The sequence below is a fragment of the Sorex fumeus genome, unplaced genomic scaffold, assembly GCF_029834395.1.
Source record: "Sorex fumeus unplaced genomic scaffold, SorFum_2.1 ptg000002l, whole genome shotgun sequence".
NCBI classification, from domain to species: domain Eukaryota; kingdom Metazoa; phylum Chordata; class Mammalia; order Eulipotyphla; family Soricidae; genus Sorex; species Sorex fumeus.
In genome coordinates this window covers 28,092,342-28,120,256 of record NW_026606059.1, presented here as the reverse complement: position 1 = coordinate 28,120,256, position 27,915 = coordinate 28,092,342, and the positions used below count along the sequence as shown (strand labels likewise).

Here is a 27,915-nt window from a genome sequence, read left to right as displayed (position 1 = left end):
TGCAAACTGAACACTGCCAGATTTCTGGGTTGTTTCTGCTATGATTTCTGTTGGAATTCTACACAGGGATTTTATGAGCAAACCACTTCAATAAGTTCCGATGACCCTTCATTCCCTCGCCCTCACCCAGTCAGTCCCTCATCTTCTGCCGCGGCCCTAGAGTCTCATGTTTTGCATGTAGACGGTCATGAACACATCAGTATAAAGAGCAGTTTCAGCTGAGACTTCCTCAGCACTTCTGAATGCCAGAGATAGCATGAATTCTCATCCTATTTTACATACAAGAAATCAAGGCATTTAAGAATTCAAACTCAGGGGCTGGAGCAATAGCACAGTGGGTAGGGCATTTGCCTTGCATGCGGCCAACTTGGGTTCAATCCCCAGCATCCCATATGGTCCCTCGAGCACCACCAGGAATAATTCCCAGAGTCAGAAGTAATCTCTGAGTATCGCCACGTGTGACCCAAAAACAAAACAAAATAAAACAAAAACCAAACAAAAAAAATTCAAACTCTGGTACCTTCAGAACTGTTAGATAGCAAACTACATAAATATAAATAGTATGTTGAGTCACATTGGGATAGCTGAGTCATGTTGCATATTTTAAAAAAACGAAACCTTGTAGCTGTAGCACTGACCTCCTGCTGTTCATCAATTTGCTCGAGGGGGCACCAGTAACGTCTCCATTGTGAGATTTGTTACTGTTTTTGGCATATCAAATATGCCATGGGGACTTTGCCAGGCGGGATACTCTCGGTAGCTTGCCAGGGTCTCTGAGAGGGATGGAGGAATTGAACTCGGGTCGGCCATGTGCAAGGCAAAAGCTAACTATACAAAATAAAAGCTCTGAGAAAACTCATAGTTTAGCGGTGTATTATTCTACTAGTACAAGGAGGTAAATCCTTCTGTATTATATAGTTTTCTATTTAAAATTATAACCTTTTATTTTTATGTACATGTCTTATAAAATGGCCTCAAGCTGTAGCCGAATTTCATATCATTTTACCTTATTCTCCTTCCATCGATTAATGGCTTTGAAATACATCTTTAGAGCAGAGAATAGATCTGGGAGAATGTCAAGTGCTTTCTATGTTATGATTAGTCATTTATTTTCAAAAAGCTAATTTCCTCAAGCTGTAAAAAGCTGTACTGTTTACTGTAAACTAGCAATTAAGAACATGGAAAAATTAGTTTAAAAAATTGGCAATAACTTCTTTATAACTAATGTGTCTTAGGAGTTCAATATTCAAGTGGCCGTATCCTGATTTCCACCTTCAAGGAACAATCTAGAAGGAGACGGACTACACAGAAAATCACAGTATGGCAGGGTGAATATATGTATAGCTAGAACAGTGTCATTCTACTATGAGTGACCCTCAGGTGATCGCTTGCACTCTGACTATCAGTTTTTCCTTTCTCCGGATGCAACAACGCTATTTTCACTGATTTTCCAGATAACACCCTCTCGTGCCACTCAAGGGCTCCACCCCTGCTTGCTTCCTTTCTTTGCAACACCATTTTCTTTTCCTTTCTACCAATTCACTTTCAAAGCATCCATATATGCCTAAATATCTTCTACTTTAAAAGAATTCTTCCTGGATGCTATGATCTCTTCCACACACCACTCCATTCTCTCTACATTTGGATACTGAAAATCTCTTAATCTTTCCTGTCATCACTTCATGTCCATGTCCCCTCCTATTTTCCTTCTCAACCCCGGGCCAGTTCAAATCAAGTCTTCCTGCTTCACTGAAATAGCACCAGAGTTGCAACTAAAAGCCATTTAACCAAATTCAGCTGTCACCTCACTGTCTTCAACTCGTTCAACTACATTTGAGAAAGGCGTACACCATTGGTTCCTTCTTGAGACACCAATCCCGAGGAATACCATGCATTTCTCCATCATCAGTGTTCCTTCCTTCAGTGCTCTTCTCTCTTGTTCCTATCTTAACTGTTAGGACATTTACTGTTCAATCTTAGGCCTGCCTCTCAATCTTTCCCTTAAGTGATGCTGTGGGTCTCTTTGCTTTATGACTCCCCAATCTTCAAATTGGTTCCTCTCCTCAAGATCAAAGATGTGTGTGTATGTGTGTGTGTGTGTTTGTGTGTGTGAGACATTTAAAAACATGCTCCATTTTTTAATAACACTTTTTATTCTGCCTCCTTCATTGAATATTAATGTTTTAAATATTTAAAGTACAAAGGATAGGGGTTAAGGCACTTGCCAGAGGCAAAAGGTATAATCATATAGTATAATTCATTTAAATCTGTTTCTATTTTCGTTTGGGGCTACATCCAATGTTGCTCAGGACTTACTCCTGGCTCTGCACTCAGGGATCACTCCTGGAAGGCTCAGGAGACAATATGGGATGCCAGGGATCGAACATGGGTTGGTCGCTTGCAAGGCAAGAACCCTTCTATACTGTTGCTTCAGCCATTGCTCATTTTGTATAAACCGATTATAATTCATCAAATTCTTTGTAATGCATTTCTCTTAAAAAATAAAAAAGCATCAGCTACAGTTAAAAATAAAGTCAAAGGGGGATGGAGAGATTGTTCAGTTAGCTGAGCCCATATTTTGCATGCCAGAGCCTGGCTTCTATTCCCAAGACTACATGTTCTCCTGAGCACCCCCAGGAATCATCTCAAGCACATAGTAGGGAGCAGTCAGCCTCTGAGCATCACTGGATAGGGCACAAAAGGTCCCCAAATGTCAAATGAAAAGCCTCAAAATAGTCAATGAAAATACAACCTTTCAGATAATGTCATAAATTTTAATATAACACCAACACTGATCAGGGATTACCAGGAATTACCTGGGTCATCCTGGCAGAACTTGGGGGTCTCTACAGATGTACCTGGAGATGCTCATGGAGACCATGTGATATGAGGGATCAAAATAGAGTTGGTTGTATGAAAGGCATGCCTTTACCCCTGGACTATCTCTCTAGTCCCTGAAACAAGTTTTATTTCAATCACCTTGATTCAGTTGGCTCAGCTATTTTTTCTTGAAAATAGTTCAGAGAGTCAGAATTGATGCCTGGCATGAGGAAGCCTGGGTTCATCCCTGGAACTTCCTGGTCCCAAGCAATGCTGCAAAGTGACTCTGGAGCAATGAGGCAGGAAAAGGCTCTGAGTACTGCCAAACATAGCCCCCAAACTGAAACCAAACAAAAACTCATAATCCTAAAATAACATTTTATCTAAAAAGTATTATTTGCACATCAATAAATTTTCACAAATGGTTAACCAGGAAAATTGTATAGTGTTTAAAGCACTTGCTTTGCCTGTGGTTGACCCTGGTTCGATCCCTAGCATCACATATGATACTCTGAGCATCACCAGGTTTTTCTTCTGAGTACTGAGGCAAGACTAACTCCTGAGTACTGCTGGGTATGCTCCCATCATATATTTTTCTACAAATGAAATATATGGAAACAACTCAATTTCAAATCCAGTGAGTTAAACGAATTTATGATTATAATCATTTGCTTTTCTATGATTAGTTAAGTTATAAAATATAACTAATATAAATGGCATACTTATGCTTTGATGCCTACAGTAAAATGGCTATTCAAAAATTTACTTTCTGTACAATGTGAAATCTCCATTTGTTCTCTATTTTTTGTGCCTTGTTCTTTCATAATTAACTCCCTGGGTAAGGGGAAAAATTGTTATCTGTAATAATAGAGAAGAATGCTAACAATACTCATTTTATGTTCTCTGGTATAAGGCAATATTCTGAGCATTATAGAGGATTTACTAGGATCTGAAAAATTGTGGTCCTTTATGACTTCTGGTCCTGGAGGTCTTCGGCTGCCGGAGCCCTGGTCGGGGTGGGGAGGAAAGCTCAACCCGCTCCCCTCCAAGGGACCCCGGCGAGGAACAGCCAGGCGCAGGGGCAGGACCTCACCACCATGCTGAGACCACTCTCCGCACACATGAAGGTACTGGCAGAGGGACAAAGCCACGCGGGTTCCGGGGCCGAGATCTCCAAGCCTACTCGAATTGGAGTCAAGCATCCTCCACCCAGATCCTCCAAATTCCAGTAGGCGGGGGTCACACTCACCACCTGGCCCCCTGGCGCCGTGTAATCCCATCAGCGGCCAAGACTCAGAGACTACAAAATGCAGCTCCCGGAACCGCGCAGCTGCAAATGCGGCCGCGCGACATCTTGTCAAAGCATCTTTTTATAATATCACATTATCTCATTCCTACTCTGGACAAACTTGCAGGCTATCGAATATAGCCTGCCCACAGGGCAGAGTCTGGCAAACTCCCCGTGGCGCACCAAATATGCCAAATACCAGTAACAATGATGGGTCTCATTCTCCTAAAAAGCCTTGAATATAATCTCAGGGCTAGGATGAAAGAGACGTTACTGGGACCTGCTCGAAGCAATCGACGATTAACAGGATGATGAATGAATGAATGAATGACTTCTAAATTTATCAGAAAATATTAATAAATAAAGCCCAGGTATACAGCTAAAAGTGATATGTGGTATATAGACACTATATACTATATACTATATTATATGCTATATTATTATATAATACATATATATTGTCAGTTATGTTGGAGTGTTTCTGTTAACATGCCACACACTTTCATACTTCAGACTAAAAGCAAACAGTTCTAACTTTCCCAAAAGAATCTCCTATGAGACCCTTTCCCCAGCAGATGAGATTCAGGGTTTCCTGGATCCTGGACAATAGCATGAAGCACTTTCTAGATTAATTAAGTTCCTACAACAAAAAAATAAAATCAAAAACACTAAATTTTAACTTTGGAAGCATACCATTATTAGGTCACCTCTAACCACTTCATTTGAAATCAAAACTCTTTAGTACCGGTATGACTGATATTTTGAAGAAAGACATTTGCCTAGATACAAGTAAATTTAAAAATAAGATCTGTTAAAATAATTACCACATGATAATGTTTTAGAGTAATGGAATCAAATTAATTACAGACTTAAGAGACTGAAATAAGCCAAAGGTTAAAGTAATATCTTTGCTTTATAAGAAAAATCATTACAGCCTACTCCTTTCAAATTATAACATTACTTAGAGAATGTTAACCATTTTTCTTACCTTGGCCTAAACATTCTAGAGAATGTTAACTATATTTTTTCCTTGGCCTTCTACTTATTCCATCAGACTCTATACAGAATTTTCTGTCCTGGGCCTTTTCATAATAGCACTGTAGCACTGTCCTTCCATTGTCCATCAATTTGCTCGAGCAGGCACCAGTAACGTCTCTCAACAAATTTTGAGACTTATAGTTACTGTTGGCATATCGAATACATCATGGGTAGCTTGCCAGGCTTTGCCGTGCAGGCAAGATACTCTTGGTAGCTTGCTGGGCTCTCCAAGAGGGGCAGAGGAACAGAACCCGGGTGGGCCGCGTACAAATCAAACGCCCTACCCACTGTGTTACCACTCCAGCCCTTTTCATAATAAACTCAGAAAAACAAGATAACTGCACAAATTTTTCATGTTAAAACCCTGAATTTGATCTCCAGCATCTCCTGGTCTCCCAAGTACCTCCATCGGCAGCCCCCTGAGCACAACTGTGTTTGCTCTCCCCCTCCCCCCCCCCAAAAAAAAGAGGGATACACAAAAAAGTATTTAATAATTAGACCTGGGTATGAAGTCTGCAGAATAAAATAACAGAAGAGTAAAGTATTCATGTTATAAATCTTGACACCAAAGAATTCTCTAATTTGTCCCAAATAACTACCATAAATGAGAGCTTTCCAACACAGCTTTATGAGGGCCAAAGAAAGAGTACAGAAATAAGGCACACAGCCAACTATGTGGTTCTCCTGCACTCATGAGGAGTGAAGAACCAGAAGTAAGCCCTGAGCACTGTTGGGAGGGTCTCCAAAACAAACAAAGAACTGAAAATCTAATATAAGAGAGTGCCTTCACACACCAGTCTCACAAAAAATAATAAGAAGGTCTCTGTTAAGGGTCTCTGCAGAGGTCACTGCTGTTCCCTGCAAAGAGCTAGGGCTCAGGGAGAGCTCCTAAAGACCATCATGTCAGGAGCACTGCTTAGGGTGACCAGTGAAATGATGTTACTTATCCTTGGACACAAAAAGACAATTCAGTATGTTTGTATCTTGGTTTTATTTAGACTTCCATCCAATTGATATAGTACTTTACTTTAGTACTGGAAAACCTAGCAGCAGAACTGAACAAGGATAAGTGAAACTGAACACTATCAAAAAGGTCTTTGCTCATTCTGTAGACAGATTGCCTTTCGATAAAGCTCCGACAAAAAGAATGCTTTCTCCATTCAGTCTGAAAAGTTGTACTTTAGAGAAAAATCTGGAAAAAAATCCCCTCCGGTTCCATAGTGTCATTCATAAAAATGACTTCCATATAAGCATCATCATATTGCACACAAAGACCTTTTGGTAAAATGATACACAGGACATTAGTCAGACTTTAAAATAAAAAGACAGAAGTAGACTGTGGAACCCAAATCTCCTTCCTTCTTTGGTAGAGGAAAATATTATTTCCTCTGATAATTATGTCTCCCTCTCAGTAATGTTTCTTTTTTAGTGTGTCAAATGTTTTACATAGTACAAAACAACAAAATTTATCCTTTAAAAACATTTTTTGTACTGTAGTATCAACTGTAGTCACTTAAATTATAATTTTTTTTTTAAAGTCACCGTGATGAGAAATAGCTGAAATGGTTAACTTTATGATTTTTTTTAAAGGGAAGGTATGTTTCAATTAATTTTAAGTGATATCTTAAAATTTCTAAATCACAATCTAATAACCATTTTCAGCATAAGTTTTGCTAACTCAAGAGTTGTTCTGGTTAGTCTCTCATTCTTTAGAAACCCTTAGAAGCCACAATTGCACACTAACCAATTTATACAGAAGGATAAGGAGTAGCTGATAAAAAAAATACAAAATTTTATAATAAAATGTGGCCAAATGTAAACAATTAATTATTTAGAAACATGCTTCAAGTCAGCCAACAGAGTTTTGTAGTCTCCTTGAAATACTTGTACAATAGATCTTAAAGAGCTAAAAATATGTCATTTCAATATGTTAAAATATTCTTGTCTCTTACCACAACACATTGCTAATTGGAGTGTGAAATCAGGCATTACCACATCATTTCTGCCTGATGAGATAATTTTGGTTTTCTTAAGAGCTTTTTGCCAATAAACTTCTTATTGCCAAGAAATAATTTTACTTTTTATTTTGAAAGAAACTATTATTTGTAATGACCGTTCCCAGATTTGCTGAATTACAGGAACAAAAAGAAGTAAAATAGGTATAAAATTTCAATTTTTTAATATATAGAATAAATCTAGAGCAAGAAACAATTTTCTAGAGACAGAGACAAAATGAGTCTTTTATATTTACTGCTATCTTTATATTATTAGGGAAAATAGCTTGAAATTAGTTGTTGTAAGGCTACACGTTTAAATAATATCCTCACTATTATTTTCTATATGTGGATGAATATATGTACACATATGTACACATATATATTTTCTGTTTTTAATACAAATGATCTTCATGCAAAGAACATATGTCTAGTATTTCAGTAACTGACAGACCGACCCCATTCCCTGTTTTAAATTTGAACATATGGAAAATACATATTATCTAAGTCAAAATTAGAATGTTTAACTACTTTCAATGTACTTGATACTCTCTGTATACAGTTCAAATGTGAATGATACCAGTAAGGCAAAATTGGACAGAATTACATTGAGTGAGCTGGTAAGGTTTTTTTGACTCTATTACATCAAGTTATAGTTTGCCTAACTTTATGCTTTACCACACAGTTTTGGCATTGTATGGACAAACTATAGCATTTTAAAAAATATTAGTTTTAAAGCAATGGCAAACTACCATTAATTTACTCAGTAGAGAAATAATTTGTTCTTGATAATTAACACCAATTAACATCAGTTAAGAGTATACCTGAGACATTATATCAGCCTAATCCTCATTATTAGAAATAAATAAAAGTTTAGTCAAGGAATTTTAAAGTACTAATAAAAGATGATTTTTGTTTTTGGTGTTGCACTCTTAGAAAGCAAATAACAACAGTAAATCAGAAGCAGCTTTTGAAAATAAGTATAATTATTAAGCTTTTCTTGAAGCAATTCTGAACTTGTCACTCGCTTGGAATATTTCTATCCTAAAAAAACAGTAATGTCTTACATGTAATTTTCTAAGGAAAGCAAACATTTTAAAATGCAGAAAAAAATCTGTATTTTACCCTAAGTGTAAAAATAAATATTTCATAAGAAATGGGGAAAAATGAAGCACATTTAAATAATTTTATTGCACTGGAAGTTGCCAATTCATCTGTGAGTAGTTTCATTGCAGATGAAAAGAAATCAAAATACAGGACAGATGTTGAACAAACCGCATTTAAGTTCTGTCACACACAGGCATTTTTCAAATGATTTTGGCTCATCTATTAAATAAGGTGCATTTTGCTTGATTTTTGAAAAGGGAAACATCAGGAAATATTTAAAGGCCAATTGCTGCCAATTAACTTTGATCAGTAAAATTTCTATTTGAATCTTTTAGATTCTTCATCTGTCTGAAATAACATACATTTATAAAATCTAGCAAAACAACAACTTGATGATTAATGCCTGTTGGCAGCCTCACCACAAGCTAGCTTAACAGCAGGATTTAAATAAACAACTGTCTCTATTAAGAAGGGAGTAAAATGTAGTTATCGTCATGTTTTCTCATAGTGGAGATATGAAAAACAATATCTTTTATTCTTCAGAACATAGCTAGCCAACATCATCATGTTTGTCAGTGTCCATAATACACTTAACTAGCAATCTTACAAGTGCTCCTCCCAAATCATAATGGACAAATAAAATCATCAGCAGTTTGACATAATAAATCCCAACAACCCCAAGAAGAGAGGCCAGACAAATGTCATCCAACCAACTGAAAGAGCCAGAAATGAAATTATCTAACCCAATAAAGTAAGAGTCTAACAAACAGCATTTGCCAGTATCATAAATTCATTGGATTCTAAACTAATTTATCTCAACAGTGATTATGTAACTAAGAAATACATAATTTCAAGTAGTTGGCAAAGATGAGTATTTCAGACCTCTGACAACAAATGTCAATCCTTATTTGTAAAGGTAAAGGTAAAGGCCCTCCCGTTGATCGTCGATTTGCTCGAGTGGGCCCAGTAACGTCTCCATTGGAGACTTTGTTGTTACTGTGTCTGGCATATCGAATACTCTCGGTAGCTTGCCGGGCTCTCCGAGAGGGGTGGAGGAATCGAACTTGGGTCGGCCATGTTGGCCGCTTGTAAGGCAAACGCCCTACCCGCTGTGCTATCGCTCCAACCGTCCTTATTTGTAATTAGATGGAATCTGACAATGAAACACCACAACCAGAGTTTTGCAAAACAAAAACACCATAAAGCAAAACAAATTTCCTTATAAGCAATTATTACTCATTATTTTTTTCAAAAAGATATTTTTTTCAAAAAGAATATCTTACTGGAATTCAGAGCCAATCACCTATTTCCAGACATGATAATCAAGTGCATATAAAAATAATTAGAACTTACTTCTAAGTCATTAAAAAAGAGATGCGTGTCTGCCAAGTTGAAAATCATTTCTTCCATCCGAAGCCCAAGGGAAACTGAAGTAGGTGGATCCTAAAAGAAGAATTTTACGGGTCAAGAACATGTATACTTCAGGTTACATGAAATATAATGTCATATTAAGAGGGAGTTTGTGTCAGGTTGAAAGCAAGAGCCCCAATGGGAGGCTTGGGTTCCAGTTTCTTTTGGTGTGCATGATTTATTCCATGCACAAATTTCAGTGACTTATTTTATTTAAAAGTCCCTCAAATGTTGATGATGCTTTGCATAATGAAGAAATAACATGCTGCTTCAAATATTACAATATATACAAAGTCTAGGGTTACTTATACAAATAAAAGAGAGGAAACCCAGCTTTACACATCTGTGGCAGGAGCAAGAAATTCAGTGAATTCAGAAGACCTTATGTGGCACCAGTCTGCGAGGAATGCATTGCCACAAACACCAGAAAATCAACATGCTATAGATTAATTTCAGAAGGGACTAAATACCAATTCTCTTCCAGATGATGACCAGCACTGCTGCTATTTATTCCTATTGCCTGCAATGCTATGTATCCTCAAAGCGGGAGGTGCTGACCACTCTGACCATCTGGTACTTTGTCCTCTTCCATGAGCTGATCTTGACTTTCCTGTGACATTATCTGGTCATCAAACTACAAGATCCATACGTGGAGCCGAGTTCCAGCATTCCAAGGTGTACTTAAAGGCTTCTACTCAAGGCTTCACACTTGCACATTAGTGATGAGCAAAAAGCCCATCGCACATGGCACATACTCTAAAGAATCTTCTGATAAGGACTTGGAGGAAGGCAGACATTTGCTTTTTAGGGGCTTGTGGGCCCATATTCAGCTGTGATCAGGGCTTAGTCTTAGAGGGGCTTGGGAGCTATACATGGTATTGGGGATTGGACCACAGTCAGCAGCGAGCAAGGCAAGCTTCCTACCCACTGTACTATCTCTCTGACCTTATATCTGCTTAGGGTGCCACATGATTTATGGCTATCTTGCATATTTAAAAAAGAAAGAAATTCTGTAAAAAAAAGAGAGTGCAAGGCTATAAGATGTGCTTCTGAAGGTTTTCTTGACATTTAGTCAATACCAGCTTTCAGATGCACAGTGTTTAAATTTTTTCTAGTAAAGTAAAGTAAAGTAAAGGCCCTCCCGTTGATCATCGATTTGCTCGAGCGGGCCCAGTAACGTCTCCATTGGAAACTTTGTTGTTACTGTGTCTGGCATATCGAATACGTCATGGGTAGCTTTCCAGGCTCTGCCGGGTGGGCGAGATAGCGATAGCACAGCGGGTAGGGCGTTTGCCTTACAAGCGGCCAACATGGCCGACCCAAGTTCGATTCCTCCACCCCTCTCGGAGAGCCCGGCAAGCTACCGAGAGTATTCGATATGCCAGACACAGTAACAACAAAGTCTCCAATGGAGACGTTACTGGGCCCGCTCGAGCAAATTTTTTCTAAAGTGCAAAAAACAATCAATTGACATTCTATTTCATTGTCACAGCAAAATTCTGGAAGAACCGCAGTATCTACCTACATCATCATTTCACCCAGGACATTGTAACTAGTGAACTTATTCAGTCCCATTTACCACCTTTCTGTGACAGTGTGCTCTGCATATCATCAGTCCTAGTTAAGATAATAAACCCAGAGAAAATAAGATTCTTCTAGCTAGGGGCCAGAGAAATGTCAGAGTGGCAAGGAGCTTGCCTTGCACAGTTAACTTGGATTCAATCTTTGACGCTGCAAGCCAATCTCTGACCCTCTAAGCCCTGCGACGGGTGATCCCTCAAGACAGAGTCAGGGATGAGCCCTGAAAAACACTGGATGTTGCTCTAAAACAACGAGTAAGCAAGATTCTGCTATGTAAACCTTGTAGTTACCTGCAGTGCTTTCTGAACACAATTACGAACTCTATTACCAAGTTCAAGCTTCACCTACCTCCTTATGACTAAGGCTCCTTGTATCCTTGCATATTTACCTCAAATGCCATTTCTTTATGGACTTTGGGAAGTAGTAGGAAGAAAGAAAAGAGTCCAGGACCCTGAGGTTAGGCCAATCCTCCACCGCCCTTCCCTCAACTCCACGCCCCTCCCCATGGTATCTTTATCTCCTTGAGTCTCAGATGGCTTATCTAAACGAAGCAGAGGCACTATAGCACTGTCCACCCATTACTCATCAATTTTCTCAAGCAGGCACCAGTAACATCTCCACTGTGAGATTTGTTGTTACTGTGTTTGGCATACTGAAAACAAAGCAGAGGACTAGAAAGTAAAAACACTGTTCTCATACAGAATAATAACATTTTCTCTTCTCTTACCTTGGCACCATAATACATATGCATTAGCAAGAGCAGAATGGAGAGGGACCAAACTTTAACAGTGCTACAATGCCCATAGTCTACCATCCTAAGGCTTAGAGGAGGCCAGTTTGGGAAAACAAGGCAGGGTGACTCTGCTGACCGCAATTATTCCTGCCTGGTCCTTCTCTTACAAACAACCAATAACAAAAAAGATGACAGAGTACACAGTATCCTCAAAAGTCAGCAGCAAAGACTTAGCTACCCGTCCAAGAGCTTCACACAGGGACAAGCAAAATCACTGTATCACTGTATCACTATCCTCCCATTGTTCATCGATTTGTTCAAGCAGGCCCAGTAACGTCTCCATTTTGAGACTTTTTTTTTACTGTGTTTGGCATATTGAATACATACGGGTAGCTTGCCAGGCTTTGCCGTGTGGCGAGATACTCTTGGTAGCTTTCCGGGCTCTCCGAGAGGGGCGGACAAATCGAACCCAGCTTAGCTGGGCTGGCTGTGCACAAGGCAAAAGCCCTACTGCTGTGCTATCGAGCCCAGCAAAATCATTTCTGCCAAATCTACTCCTTCGAACTACCAGACTGTCCCTATTTAATAAGACCTAAAAAACAAAAGCAATTTTGTTGGTTGCATAAGAATTAAAAATAACTTACAAAAAAGTAAAGAAAAATTGTCACTAAATCTTGGTTTTATAGGAAATCACTCAAGCACAGGATTCAACTTATCATAAAGTATGTTGGCAAAAGCAACTGCTCAAAATTAGCCTAGAGCAGAATTAAGCAGCAGGGGAAGTCCCAACAGCTGTTTCTAAAACAAAACACCTGACTAAGGTGTTTACTCCCTTCAGTTCAAGCCAATAAAAATACACTAACTTGTCTCATAACCATGTCAATGATTCTTTTTATGTGGCAAAGCAGAAGAGACTCACCACATTGATTTAATTGCCAATTCTGGAATTTATGTGCCATAGCATTGTTACTTTTGAAAAAGAATTATTTCCCCTTGATTTGCTTGCTTATTTATATGACCATCAAAAGAATTACCCCATTGTTTGCTAATACATAGCATACTTTAACTTTTCTTCATAAATTACAGTAACGACTTGCTAGTAGGAATACTAATAAATTTTAAAGGCTTGTTCAGTCCTGTGGTCAAATACAACACAGATGTTGGCCTTATTTACCTTTTAATGTTTTTCTCTTTTGTTATTAGCTGTCATTCCTTAACAGTCTTATACCTGCCACTCCACAGCATTATTATGAAACATTTACGATGCCAAAAGAACAGTTTGTGAATCAGAATGAAAGAAATATAGAAATGGGAGAAAATCTAGTGAAAAGCAGGGCGTCTCAAACATTTTTAAAACTACAATCCATATGTATGTGTGTGTATGTGTGTGTATTTATTTATTTATTTTGTCATGATCTAGTAATTGTTCCCTCTCCCCTACCCCCACATACATGAACACATGTATAAGTTAAAATGTAAGTTTGGCAAAACATGGTTTTCCTTGCTCTGCTGTGTGCACCCTGGTATTTTCCACTGCCCAGTTTTCCAATGGGCCGCGATTTACAGATCAGAAAGAAGAGCTCTATCTAGACTGCAGAGCTTCTTAAAGCCTTTTCCACTCACAACTGGTTTTCACCCAAGAAATGCAACATGGGTGAGCACTGCCAGAAACACCTGGATTCATGATGCATTTGATTTTTTTGGCAAGCTCCCCGTGGCGTACCCAATATGCCAAATACCAGTAACAATGATGGGTCTCATTCTCCTAACCCTGAAAGAGCCTTGAATATGGCACTTTTTAAAAAATCAGGGCTAGGATGAAGGAGACGTTACTGGGACCTGCTCGAGGCAATTGACGAACAACAGGATGATCGTGATCGATCGTGATTTTAGTTTGTTTACTGTGGCCATTTTTTTCTTCACCCCCTATTCAGCTGCCCACATGGGACCCAAATGCCAGTTTCAGAAATTTGGCTGTTGATGACATCTACTTCTGCGCTTGAAGACCAGAAAACTGACTGGCAGCCCATGTTCTGAATTTGCTTCTGGCCACAGAGTTGGCAAAGTGCAAAGTCATCTCACCCTAAATATTTGGTGTACAAGGACATCAGCAGAAGAACAGATTGATCACCCTGTCCAGAAATCTCTTCCTAAATCTAGCAATTGGAATCCTTCTCCTATTGAGGCTTCACTTTATTTTCCAATTAAAATAATCTTTTAATACACCTTTCAAATTTTTCAAACCTGTCTGGTACAAGACATATGTCACTAAAGCTAACAGTGAACAGCTAAAAATTAGTTGTAACTTAATGGTTTACTTTGGCCTCTGTAGTGGAAGATAGAAAAAACACACTTTTTCAAACCCAAGCTGAGACATAAAAATCATCATGTCTTTGGCTTGATCTTACTTTTCTTGTGCTTTGCAATAACAAATTCCACTGCTGCAGTTATGAAATGGCTGCTTTTAAAACACCATTTTTTGGGGTTATGTAACTTTTGAAACAGTATTTAGAACTCAGCCTCCTTTTCAAAGAAACATCTCATTTTAAATAAACCTCATTGAACAATGCATCCATTTTTTTTCAGAACCTGACAATTCTGTGATATTGAATATGGCTGTCTAATCTCTGTGGCATTTATTCTTTTCTATCTTTGACATTGTCAGTCTTCTCTGAGACTCTTCTTAGAATCTGATTAATCATTGTCTATCTCATTTAAAAGATGCTGGTCCACATGGTTTTTCATCCTTACTCTATTACACTGCCTTATATACCCCAACATACTGATGGTTTCAAATGCCATCTCACTCTCCTCTATTATAGGCCTTTCCATTTGGCCCAGATATCAATTATTTAATAGTCAGTGTCTCCATGGATGTTCCAAAAAGCACCTGAAAATGTGCTTCAAGTTTGACTACTCATATTTCAACTAGTTATTTAATGTTTCCTTCTTTAGGAGACTGGCACCAACTCAACTCCAAATCTTGCCATTCTTCTAAGCAGTCTATTTGTATACCTTACCAAACTTTCAGTCAGTCCCAACACCCTGCACTTAGATTGTGGAATTCATACCTTGCTTATATTCATCCCACTTTCCTCCTCCTCATTCTTTCCGGCAGATCTGCAAGGTTCCGTCATTGGGCTCTACGCTCGGGCTCTTGTTATCTCTTTTCCACTCCCATCTCTTTTAGGAAACCTCGAACACCAAAGGCCAACAAACACCTGCTTCTTGCTTACCTCCGTATTGTGTTATCTGCTTTTTCAGACCGTAGCACTGTAGCACTATAGCATTGTTCATCGATTTGCTCAAGTGGGCCCAGTAATGTCTCCATTGTGAGACTTGTTGTTACTGTGTTTGGCATATCGAATACATCACAGGTAGCTTGCCAGGCTTTGCCGTGCGGGCAAGATACTCTCGGTAGCTTGCCCAGCTCTCCGAGAGGGGCAGAGGTATTGAACCCAGGTTGCCCGGGTCAGCTGCATGCAAGGCAAACACCCTACTTGCTGTGCTATGGCTCCAGCTTTTTCAGACTATTTTATAAATTAGGAAACTTCTTTAAAAAATTATGAGGTGGAGGAATAATATGAAAGCAAATTGGCGCTGATGGAAATTACCACTGAAGACCTTTAAGAACTCTGAAGCATGAGACCACTTCCCACCATGAGTTCATTCAAATATTAAAATCTCTGGCCAAGCCTGTGTCCTGCTTCCTGTTCCCCCACTGCCCTTTCTTCAGTTCAGACTCCTCTCTGAATTTCCAGGTGAGTACAGTTTCTACAAGCAACCACAGCTAATGTAGTCTTGTCCCAGGAGGGCATGATGATCCTTATATAAGCATTCATTCTCCATCCTTGAGCCTGAGAACAATGCATGGTATAAGACTCTCCCAATATTTGGGGAGGAAGAAATGAATGAAAAGCAATAAGTGAAGTGTATTTCAAATAATTTCAGTGAAGAAAAACAATTATATTGCTCTTGTTAGTGTTTTGGGTTAGTGGGGAAAAATCATTTATCTACCTAAAACAATTGTTAATATGCTTATTAGTAATACCTGCTAATTAACAACTAAAGAGCAACCCAATCTTAAAAGCAAACTACTTATAAAACCCTATCTATTAAAGAAATAATTTTAGGATAAAATTCACTTACACTATTTTTAAGTGTTATGCATGATAATTATGCAGGGCAATTAGAGGTCACCCCAAAAGCCTCTATGCCTCGCAGGAGCCTGGCAAGCTACTGAGAGTATTCTGCCTGCACAGCAGAGCCTGGCAAGCTATCTGTTGTGTATTATATATGCCAAAACCAGTAATTACAATGGGTCTCAATCCCCTGACCCTGAAGGAGTCACCAATCAGATGCCATTGGGCTACACTAGCATGCGGCAGGGACAAATGGAGACGTTACTGGTACCCACTCTAGCAAATCAATGATTAACGGGAAGTCAAGTGATCAAGTGATGCATGATAATATTTTGCAAAATAAAATCTAACATGCAATGGAAAGTAGTTCCCTGCTACAAAATGAAAAGCACAGTAAAAAGGTTCACAAAGACAAAGTACAATCAAATGCTTTTGTTATTAGAGGTAATCATTTTTCTTCTTTAATGAAAATTTACAAGAGGTTTACGATAGCATTTGATGCCCAGGAAGAGAACATCAGACCAAACCATTTGTTCATTACCAAACAATACAAACTATATCCAATACTGCATGTACATACACAAATAAAAGAATGAAATTTCATCTAGTTCCCCAATTATTTTGATGTTATAAAAAAGGGGGGAAATATTTCTGCTTAAAATAATAAAAATAAAATGAAGGAATTTGTTGCAATTATATCTAATAAACAATTATAATTGTTTCCTATCAAAGACAAATCATGTCCATTGACGAAAAAGCAGTATTATGTAAAAAATTAAGTAACAATGAAACAAGATGAATGTAAAATTAGTCTAAAACAATCACAATCATGTTGCTTTCATTCTTTATCAAGTGACTTTTAATTATCCCATTCTCACTATTCTTAATTTCTGTGTTTAGAACACAGACCTACCCACAAAGACTAAAAGTATTTTTTCCTCCAAATCATGAGTATCATCTCTGGTCTTTAAGCTTTTCTTGCTGTTTCTTGATTTATATTTTTTATCTTGATAACGGCTAATGACACTTGACAGTCATGACAAAATATAAAATACTAAAATAAAATAGCACATAGAAATGCTGCAATGCCATCAAATTCAACTTCTAGAGATGAACTTTTATTGTTTTTGAACATACATGACGGAATTCTATAATCTGCTTAGAAGTAAATAAGAGAAAGGGGTTATCTATAGGTGTATATTGGTCTTCACACAGTAGAAGACTGCGTATGGTCTCTTTCTTCCCTGGTTAGTTTCACAGATGACCTAGGCAGTGGTTTACAACCACAGGTCCACAGAAATTTCCTGCCACTCTTTGAAAATGTCTGTAGACAATACAAGATCTAGGCATACCATATGTCAAGTGGCAATAACTTTCACTGACCAAAGGAAATTTCTGAGACCATCACTGGTCTGCAGACTGGTGGTTGAAAACCACTGACTAGCGTATTTGAAAAACATTAAGGCTCATTAAAATAATGTTTTTTTAGGAACTGGAGAAACAGCTCAAAGGGTTATTGTCCATGTTTTGCATGCAAGAGGCCTGGATTCAATACCTGGCACCACATGGTCTTCTGAGCACCAAGTCTGGAGTAGGCCTGAGTACTGCCAGATGTGGCCCCCAAACAAAATAAAACCCAAAGTGTACTTTTTATGCAGTCAATTCAGAGCAATTTTGTAATTTGGTTTTACCAAGATTCTGGCAATCAGAGAAAGGCTTTGTTGCTCCTGCACATTTATACCACTTGTTTCTCTGCTTCAACCTAGCAATTCTCATATTGGGTAAGTAAGGAAACTGCCTTGTAATTCTAGAGCTAATGATGAAGCCAACCAGCCCATTTCAGGACTGAACTACATCAAGTACCTAGCTTCAGAGAAGGCATCAGTCAGGGCTTTCTGCTTCATATTAGATAATAAAGTTTTTTACAATTTACTGTACTAATAACCTGCAAATAAAGAAGTCTTGCACACATTGTAGAAAAACACTGGAAATGTACAGTCATGATGGTTATACCTAGTAGTAAAAGTGTTTGGATAAGAAATATAATATTATCTACTAGCTGTGTGGTAGATAAATTGTAACTCTACTTTTGGGTCTCAGGTCCTTCATCAGTAAATTGGCGATAAATTTTTGTTTTAATTATTAAATATGGCTGCATAGATAATTTATGCAAGTAGTTTCTAATAAGGATTAAATTTTCAATATAACCACTATTTTTACTGTTTTTTACTATTCCTACCACTGCTACTATAATAACTGCAGGTCAATCCAGATATGGAATTCCATATCCTGACTATAAAAGGATGCATATTAATGGGATGTGAAGGTCAGGATAAAGACAAAGGCAATACTAAATTCTTTCTTTCAATATCTTTGAAATGACCATATTTTTAAGAGTGCATTAATTGTACAGCTAGTTGTAGCTCAACTGATTGTGTATAAATTCCTATTTATAAAGTGTGACCCTTTGTAAATAGGAATTTATACACAATCAGTTTGTAGTTCAGTTGAGCCCTGGGTATGTTATTACAAAAAAGAAAATCAAGAACTTAGGCTGGAAAGAGAGTACAGAGGATAGAGCACTTCTGTATGCACTTCTGACCCAGATTTGGTCCCTGGCACCATATATATTCCCCTGAGCATTTCCAGGGATCTTTTTTGAGCACCGAGCCAGAAATAACCCCTGAGCATTTCAAAGACTAGACACTCCACCCCCCCTACCCCAAATCATGGCTTGTACAGTATGATCTCTTTAAGTTAGTTATATGTTGTTTGGTCTATACAATTTAATCATTAAAGGGTCACACTTTGTAAATAGGAATTTATACACAATCCAAATCTTCAATTACAGTCATAACTTGGAAGAGTAGGTCTTGGTAAATTCTTAAGTCTGCCCGTTTATCAATAAATGCCTGGTAATATTAGCAATTATTGAAGTACATTTCAAATTCAGTTATCTTTAGTATATAGTCTCTGAAAATGTTCACCAATTACTAAATTTATTTAAAAGTGCATGAATTGCACAGTTAGTGATGCAGGCGCTACACTGAGAATATGTGGTGCATATTCTACTCTAGCATATAAGAAATAGTATCATATTTTAAAGTGGTGTTGCTAGTGATAGAAATAAAGTATAAATTTGGGGGAGCACTTTAGGAGCATCACACAAAATAAAATTATCAGCTATTATAACATGAAAAAAGCTGGGTTTTTTAGTATCAGTTATTCCACAAGCAGCAACTTTGATTGATACAACTGACTTGGATGTTTGTGACATTGGAGAAAATTTTAATTCTTTACCTTTCTGAAGTGAGCATTATTGAGCTGTATTTCACTGCATCACTGTCATCCTGTTGTTCATCAATTTACTCGAGCGGGCACCAGTAATGTCTCCATTTGTCCCAACCCTGAGATTTTAGCAGCCTCTCCTTACAGTCACTGTCACTGTCCTCCCATTGTTCATCAATTTTCTCCAGTGGGCCCAGTAATGTCTCCATTGTGACCCTTGTTACTGTGTTTGGCATATAGAATACGTCACAGGTAGCTTGCCAGCCTTTGCTGTGCGGGCAAGATACTCTCAGTAGGTTGTCGGGCTCTCTGAGAGGGGCAGAGGAATTTAACCTGGGTCTGATGGGTCAGCCAGGTCAGCCACATGCAAGGCAAATGCCCTACCCACTGTGCTATCATTGCTCCAGTCCAATTTAGCTGTATTTAATGTAAATAATTAATTCCTTCCAGTATAAAGTTACATTTTACAAAAATCCCTCTGCTAAGTATTATTTTTACAGATATTTAGAAGCAAACCACATATAGAGAAAATGCATAAGGCTAAACTTAAACCTTAATGAGACTAGTTGAATCTACCTGGGAAGTTAGGCACCAAACACCAAGCTGACCTAGATAGAGATTAGTCACATCAGTTCACTGATTAATAAACTACTGAAAGGAGATGGTGAATTGAAAAGCATTTGGTAGGTGAAAAAAAGAACAGGGCAAAACGGTAATTCCAAGATTACTCAGCATGAACCTATCTGTCCACTAGGTCACCAGGAAATCTTAATTACACATCTGCAGTAATGCTATAGAATCATTCAGATAGAGAAAAATATGTATGAAAATCTTAAAATTCAGAAAGTACTTCCATTTCATCTCAAAACTGCCTCACCAGAAGCAAGTCTACGTTAGCTATTTGCAGTAAGCACTGTCCTTTCATTTTTGATAGTTGATCTGCATGTAATTTGCTAAAATGGATACACTTATGATAACCCAAAACAAACTCATCTGTCTTCTTTTCCCTCATCAACTGTCTTTCAGCTAAGAAACAGAACAAGCAAAACGCCCCTCCTCCCCGCATAATGTATTGTTGAACAGTCTATCCGACTAGAATACTGAAGTTAAAAAATGACAACACCAGATGTTTTGTATCCCTTACTGAAAGGACATACTACATCTGCACATCTTGACAACAAAATAAAATATACAAAACTTGAACACAATTAATCTTTTAACTCCCTTCTGATTTGTAGGAAATTTAGGGGACAAATAAAAACGCGGCAATAGAGCACAACTGAAATGCAAGCAGGAAAACTTAGCAGGAATGTTACAAGTCTGGGTGTATCAACAGAAACATTCAGACAGTGGATATCCCAGATTCCAAAACACGAGAGGGGTGAGGGAAAGTACAATGGATAGGGCATTTGCCTTGCACACGGCTGACCTGGATTTATTCCTGGCATCCCATATGGTCCCCTGAGCACCCCCAGGAGTAATTTCTGACAGCAGAGCCAAGAGTAACCCCTGAGCATCTCTGGGAGTGCCTCCGCCCCCCCCACCCCCCGCACACACACCAAAAACAAAACAACAACAACAATACACCTAAGAAATAAACAACAAACTCTTCTACATTATAAAACCAGTGAAGAAAATAATCCTGTAAAGCAGGAATATATATAAAATGAAACTATCTCAACAAAACATAGGTCATATATAAGAAAGTCATGTTCCATGGTCAAAATATGAATGCTTTTTTTTTTTAAAAAAAAAAAAGGTGAGCCATACGTGGCTGTGCTCAGGATTTACTCCTGGCTCTGTGCTCGGGAGAATATATGTGGTACCAGGGATCAAATCCAGGTCAGCTGTGTGCAAGGCAAGCACCTTACCTGCCATATGCTGTATTATCTATACAACCCCTGTATACTTTTTTTGGAAAAAAAAATCTAAGATTAGGAACAGAAAAAGGTACTCATTTTTGTAATCTCTAATTTTTGGGTCATTTTTATTTTAGAATTGAAAGTATAACCCGTGTCTCCCCATTACTTCCCTTCTTCATCTTTTTGGCCTCAATATATGGATGATTTAAGAAAGCAGTGTAGCTATGTAAAGCACAGACTCAACAATGCTGAAAACTTGGAGTCTACACTATAAGTACTGACGTTGAAATGTGTCTGTCAAGATGGCAGGTGGAGGGAGGGTTGGGATGGAACATGGGACACGGATGGAGGAAAGCTGACTCTGGTGGTGGGATCAGTGTTGGATTATTGGATTGGATAATTGAATTGCTTAAGACTCAATTATCAATAAGTTTGTAGATCATGGTTCTTTAAATTTAAAATCTTTTTAAAAAGAACTGGAGGTCTAAGTTAGAGTTAAGGAAAAAAAAATATAAAAGGCATCCAACATAGAAAAAGAGAGGAGGAACAAAGCTGACATGATCTTATGTGTACAACTCAGATGATTACACAAACTGTAGAAATTACTAAATTCATTTTGAATAGGTATCGCATACAAAATAGGAACAAAAATCAGTTGCATTTCTATAAACAATGAGCAATCCAGAAAGAAAATTAAGAAAATAATTCCATTTGCAATAGTATCAAAAGCATAAAAATGCTCAGGAATAAACTTAACCAGTGAAGCTTTACAGAGAGTTAAGTTTAAGCCTAACCTTAAAAGTCCTCCACAAAAGACTGATTCGATGGGAGGAGCTCTTAAAGGCTGAGTGGAAGCTGATTTTTGTGAAAGATATTTACATGTAAACTTTTAGCAGGACCTTTCCCATTGGATTTACCTAATACAATGGGAAAGCTTAATCTCATTATCTTTTCAATGGGCAAAAGCTAAACTTAAACCTACATACTTAGGTTTTTTTAGTTTGTCTTCTAACTAGTCCCTTTCCTTGCTCTACTCCAAGTGTACTGTATCAGGGAGTTATCTAAAGATAGCTTGAAAATCATGAGGCAAAGCAGTCTTTTTAGATCTTTCCTATTTATTCAAGCAATGCACTTGTTAGTAATAAACTTCATTTTATTCTTCTCTTGGCAATCTGCCTGATGTTTGTTGATGCTTGTTTATTTGCCCAGCCACTGAAAAACACAGAGAGATACAGGATAATTTCCTTTGTGCCCTGAAAGACTTGTATGTACGCTGACTTAGTTTTAGTTGCTTCAAAAATGAACATGAAAATATGCACGAAATAACTGAAAACAGGTCCAAAAAGAGATAGTTATAATCATATGTAATAATGTAAGATGAAAGTCACAGGCAGAAGTAACCCAAGTGTCCAAAAATAGATTAACAAGAATGTGAGTTGTGGGGGGAAGAGACATAACATAGGAGTTAGGGCACTGGCCTTGCAAACAGCTGACACTGGCTTCAAAGACTGAGCCCAAAGCACAGCTGGGTGAGACTCCAACCCCCCCCCCAAAAAAAATTAATTAAAAAACCCAATTTGCTTAAAGAATGGCCAGGAGTGGCTCCTGAACCTTTGAGTACTGCTTAGAGGCCCCTTATCCCCAGTTTTATTTTAATGGTATCTTAAATATGTAATGAAATACACAAATATAATTTCTGGAATTTGCTCTAAATAAAAAATAAAACCCTAAAACAAGAGCAGCACATCAGCAACAATACAAATGAAACACTATGAAGTAGGACGTGAAAGTGTTAAAAGTCAAAAACAGTTATCATAAAATTGTTGTACTATACGTGCTATGTGTTGGTTCCTCCCTCCTCCCCCAACATACTGCTTTCCTTCCTACACAGTACAAAGTTCCTCATGAAGGGGTTTCAGTCATACAATGTTCCAACACCTGTCTTTTCACCAATACACATTTTCTACCACCAATGTCCCCCGTTTTCCTCCGCAACTGTCCCTCCCCTCAGCCTGCCTCTACTGGCAGACACTTTTCTCCTCTGCTTCCTGTCCCCTCCCATATTCCTCCCTCCTCCTTCCCCTCCTCATTATGGTTTGCATTACAGGTATGGAGAGGTTATCATCTTTGTTCCTTTATCTATCATCGTCATAGCTATATCTTCTCTGTCGTAACTGCTTCCCCATAACCCCGGCCCCACTTGTGGCAGGCTTCTAAGCATGGAGCAGTTTTGCTCTCCCTTGGTTCTACTGAGTTTCACATTTCTTTAATAAAAACAAAGATGTCAACAGGGGCTGCTGCGATAGTATAGTGGGTAAGATGCCAGCCTTGCATGGGCCTAGTTTGGGTTCATCCCTGGGATTCCACGTGTTCCCCTGAACAGTGCCAAGAGTGATTCCTGCACAGAGTCAGTTGTAATCCTTGAGCATCACCAGCTGGGGTCCAAAAACAAAATGAATACAAACAAAATAATATAAAATAATTCAATGAATAAAAAATATTCACTGATATAAAGTCTGTAGGTGGAATTTTTTTTAAAAAAAGTTATTATAACCATGATTTAGTAAGTTGCTTATAATACAATTGTTTCGGGCATTCAGTGTTCAAACATCAATCCTACCACCTTCCAAAATAAATCTCCAAGTGTGACCTTCCATTCTTGGTGGGGATATATTTTGGAAATTTAAATTATATTCAAATATACTCCAGGAAAACTTATTGATAGACATAACACAGCCCATTATTTTAGGGGTTCATAATTAAAATTTAACATTTGTATATACATTGATTCACCACTAAGACTAATTCTGTCCCTCATTATATGAAAGAATTTCTTTACCAAACTTATCTTCATTCCTTCCTTACAGTTATCAATAATTGGTCTTGTAGTATAAATATTTGTTTTATTCAGTTCATCTGTTGTTTATATACCACAAATGAATGAAGTTAATTGTTTTACTTTCTTCTGACCTGTTTCAATAAGCACAATGCCTCGAGGTCCATCGATATGGTGAAGAATAACAGAATTTCACTGTGTATAAAATCCACTTCTTTGTCCAATCATCTGTCAATAGAGACTTAGGAAACCATACTTTTAAATGCCCAAACAACTGACAAGTCAAAATTTGCAAAAGCCTTGTCAAGTTCCTCAGGGTATGAACCTTAATAGAAAATAAGATACAGGGATTTCAGATAGTTAGGTAATCCAGGCAGGTAATCCAGATTTACATGAGACTTTAGAATATAAGCAAGAATATAGATACTGTTGTGCCTGCTCTAAGTCTATTGCTGTGTCATTTGGAATGTTCTTTTTCAGAAAACTAGAGGAACTGATATTTATGATTGAAGCCAGATGACCTGATTCACATACAGTTAGAAACAGTCATGTCACACTGCAACATTAATCAAAGAAAAATTCTTCGTGTCAGTAAAGAACAGTAGTACCTAGAAGCATCTTATTATAGGACCTTTGACATTTATTGTCTGGTTGTATGGCCCTTGGGATCGTGATTATTTTTCATTCTCAACCTTAGTGTTATCATTTATTGCCCTATTATTGGCCATTTCTTATTAACATGATAACTACAGGAACTAGAAAGTAATAGAAACTTGTTTTAATATTTGTATTCGTTAGGAGAGACTACAGTTTCACTCTGTGAATTTCAAGTGTATTGGTTTAAAATAGTTTTGCCCCACAGTAAGACTGCTGTTGAATATACATTTACTCTAACAACAATCTCCTATATAAATTTATAAGCTTCCCCAAAATAAGATTTATGGCCAGACACCTACTACCCTACTATGTACATAGCCAATAAATTGCAAAGACTGGTAGGGTGTTCGCTTTGCATACAGGCCACCTGGCCGACCCAAGTTCGATTTCCCCACCCCTCTCGGAGAGCCTGGCAAGCTACCGAGAGTATCTTGCCTGCACGGCAAAGCCTGGCAGCTACCTGTGACGTATTCGATATGCCAAACACAATAACAAATATCGCAATGGAGATGTTACTGGGCCCGCTTGATCAAATCGATGAACAACGGGAGGACAGTGACAATGACAGTGATGTTCTGAATGACTGCATTAGCCCAGGAAAGAAGCAGTGACTTGGGCAGGAAAGCAGGCAATAAATGATAACACTACATCATTATTTGTGCTGGTGTTGGAGCCCAAATAGCAGCAAAGGTTCTGTGTATTCAATATAAGATGGGTGTCATGGATAACTCAACTTTCTGAATGATTTCATGAATATTTTCTTGACCACAAACCAAAACTGAAACTACTATAGGCTAGAAGCTGAAGTATTCAGTACCAACCACTACTTCTTTTATGACAAAGTCTTCAGATGGAGTCTTAATTTGGGGTAGTACTTAGATGAAGATGAGCATATGGGTCAGTACAGAATCTTTCGTAATAGGGAGACCATGGAAAATTGCTCCAGTCCCGGGTGTGGTGAGGGAGAGGTGACTTACTCCATTAATTTTTCTTTATTCCAGTGATCACCTTGAAATTCTGTCACTGAGATTCCTTTGTTTCTCATTTATGCTGAGAAATACTATAGTGATGTGGATTTTAATACTTGGACATACTTAATTTTAATGATCACTTAAGTATTATGAAGCCATTAGGCGGGTAGGTAGTATGATCTTACCTCAGATTCTTGCCTCAAAAGGAAATTTGATCTAATTTTGAAAAACATTTGATTGCTGTTTCCAATTCTTTTTCATTTGTTGTTGGAGTTGTGATGCTGGCTCTCCCACACTTGGCTGTGGCACTCTGGCACTCCCCAGCAGCCACATACTTGTTATGGCACCAAGGACCACAACTGCAGTGCCAGAGGTGACACTGGGCAGTACATAGGGCCACGACTGATCCAAAGCTCAAGCATACAAGGCTGATTCCTCCAACTTAATCTATTTTAAATGCCAAGGGTGACAAAAGACAGACAGGCAGACTCAGTCACACACACACACACACACACACACACACACACACACACACGCATGCACGCATGCACGCATGCACAATTAAGGCTACTTCAAAAATTATTTTCTTAATTTCTTAATTTTCTTTCGTGAAGTCTCTACTTGTGGCTAAGAATAGTCAGTCTTTTAACATTAAAATAAGGGAAAAAATTAACCTGCTTTCATTTCTTTTTTGGGTTTAAGAATGGGATGAAGAATGGTTATTTTGCAGCATGCAAGCAAAGAACTTTCTCCTTTCTTAAAAAATCCTTCGAGCTAAACATTTTCCTAACCACTGAAGTATTTCTTCTTTTTATGTTACTATTTTGTAAAACACATTACAAGATTTTTATTTTTGATTTAACAATGTCACAAATACCAAAAATTACATTAGGTCTGCTGTAGTCCAAAAAGAATAACGATAAGTCATTTTAGTTTTAGTATTAGAACTTAAAAAAGGACACACATTAATAAGGAAGTAATTTCTCTTGGTTCTTAGACAATCCAGTAAGAAATTAAAAGAAAAAGTGTTCTATTTTTAATGTAGGTCTGGTTCCTATTTATATAAACTCTTATAATCATTATTCTTTTATTCCTTTTATTTTACCAGCTTATTTTTCTAAACTGAAAAGGCAATAATTTAATGATAAAATAAAATCAAGCAAATATAAGTGGTGAAAATTTCAATTTAAATTGAGAATTAAAAAAAATCTTAAAAACTCATGTCACTCTTTTGACTTCAGGTAGATTTTGCATTCTGAATTCAGACTCAGTGGATTCAACAAAGTACTTATGTTTAGGGAATTTATCTTACTGAAAGGCAAAGGATAATTTTGCTTTTTAATAATCTTACTCCTCTGGTCACCTTATATATACACGTTAATTATCTGAAAAAAGTCTTCCGCATCCTTTCCTACTTGAATAGTTAACCCATTACATTTGTGAGGTCAAATCTATGCAAACTTCTAGCAATTACTATTTTATTTTGGATCAAAAGTGAAGACTATTTGGAACATTATTTATAGATTAATCCGAAGCTTGAAAGGGTTATTAAAAGACACTGTGGTTATTTCAGAAAGTTAGGACTAGTTCCTTAGATATGCTATGTAACATTCTGAATTTGCAGAATAAAAGACAAAGTTACTAATTTCTATCTGTACTGAAACCTAGTGGGCAGCTAAACCTCCACTTGCAAGTAATTACTGAGAGTTCTAACAACCAATGAGGTATGATGCCAACAAGGTGAACAGGGTTTAGAGGATTTTGTTGGTCAAGATGAAAATCCTGTAAAGTATGCTCAAATCAAGAACTAATCTTAGGGTGGTAAGAGGAAACACACACACACACACACACACACACACACACATTTTGGTTTTGGACCTTTAAACAATTCCTTGTTTAGAATGCTAAGATTACAAACACAAACAGAACCTGACTGTCATTTAAAATAAATTCTCTGCATTCAAGATCTTTTGTTTTGGGGAAAAGGAAGTTGATGAACAGGAATGGGCACTCTTAAGTACAGGACTGGTTTGTTGTCAAGGCCCCATGCTGGTTGCTCACAAGGGAAGGATTAAGAGGAGATTAGGAAATCAGTCCCCTTGCAGAGAAAAAAAGAAAACCTGCTAAATTCTAAAAAGTTTTTTTTTAAATATGTATAATATATGTAAAACTAAAAGTGATATGAGAA

General features: G+C 37.7%; 1 protein-coding gene across 1 annotated transcript in view; it reads right to left on the bottom strand.

Moving 5' to 3' along the window:
- The window catches only part of EYA1 (EYA transcriptional coactivator and phosphatase 1), a 165,133-nt gene that overhangs the window by 39,899 nt on the left and 97,319 nt on the right, over positions 1-27,915 (bottom strand). The window contains exon 12 of the mRNA XM_056136617.1: positions 9,601-9,690. Within this exon, the coding sequence (XP_055992592.1) occupies positions 9,601-9,690 (90 nt within the window). The remainder of the gene's footprint in view (positions 1-9,600; positions 9,691-27,915) is intronic.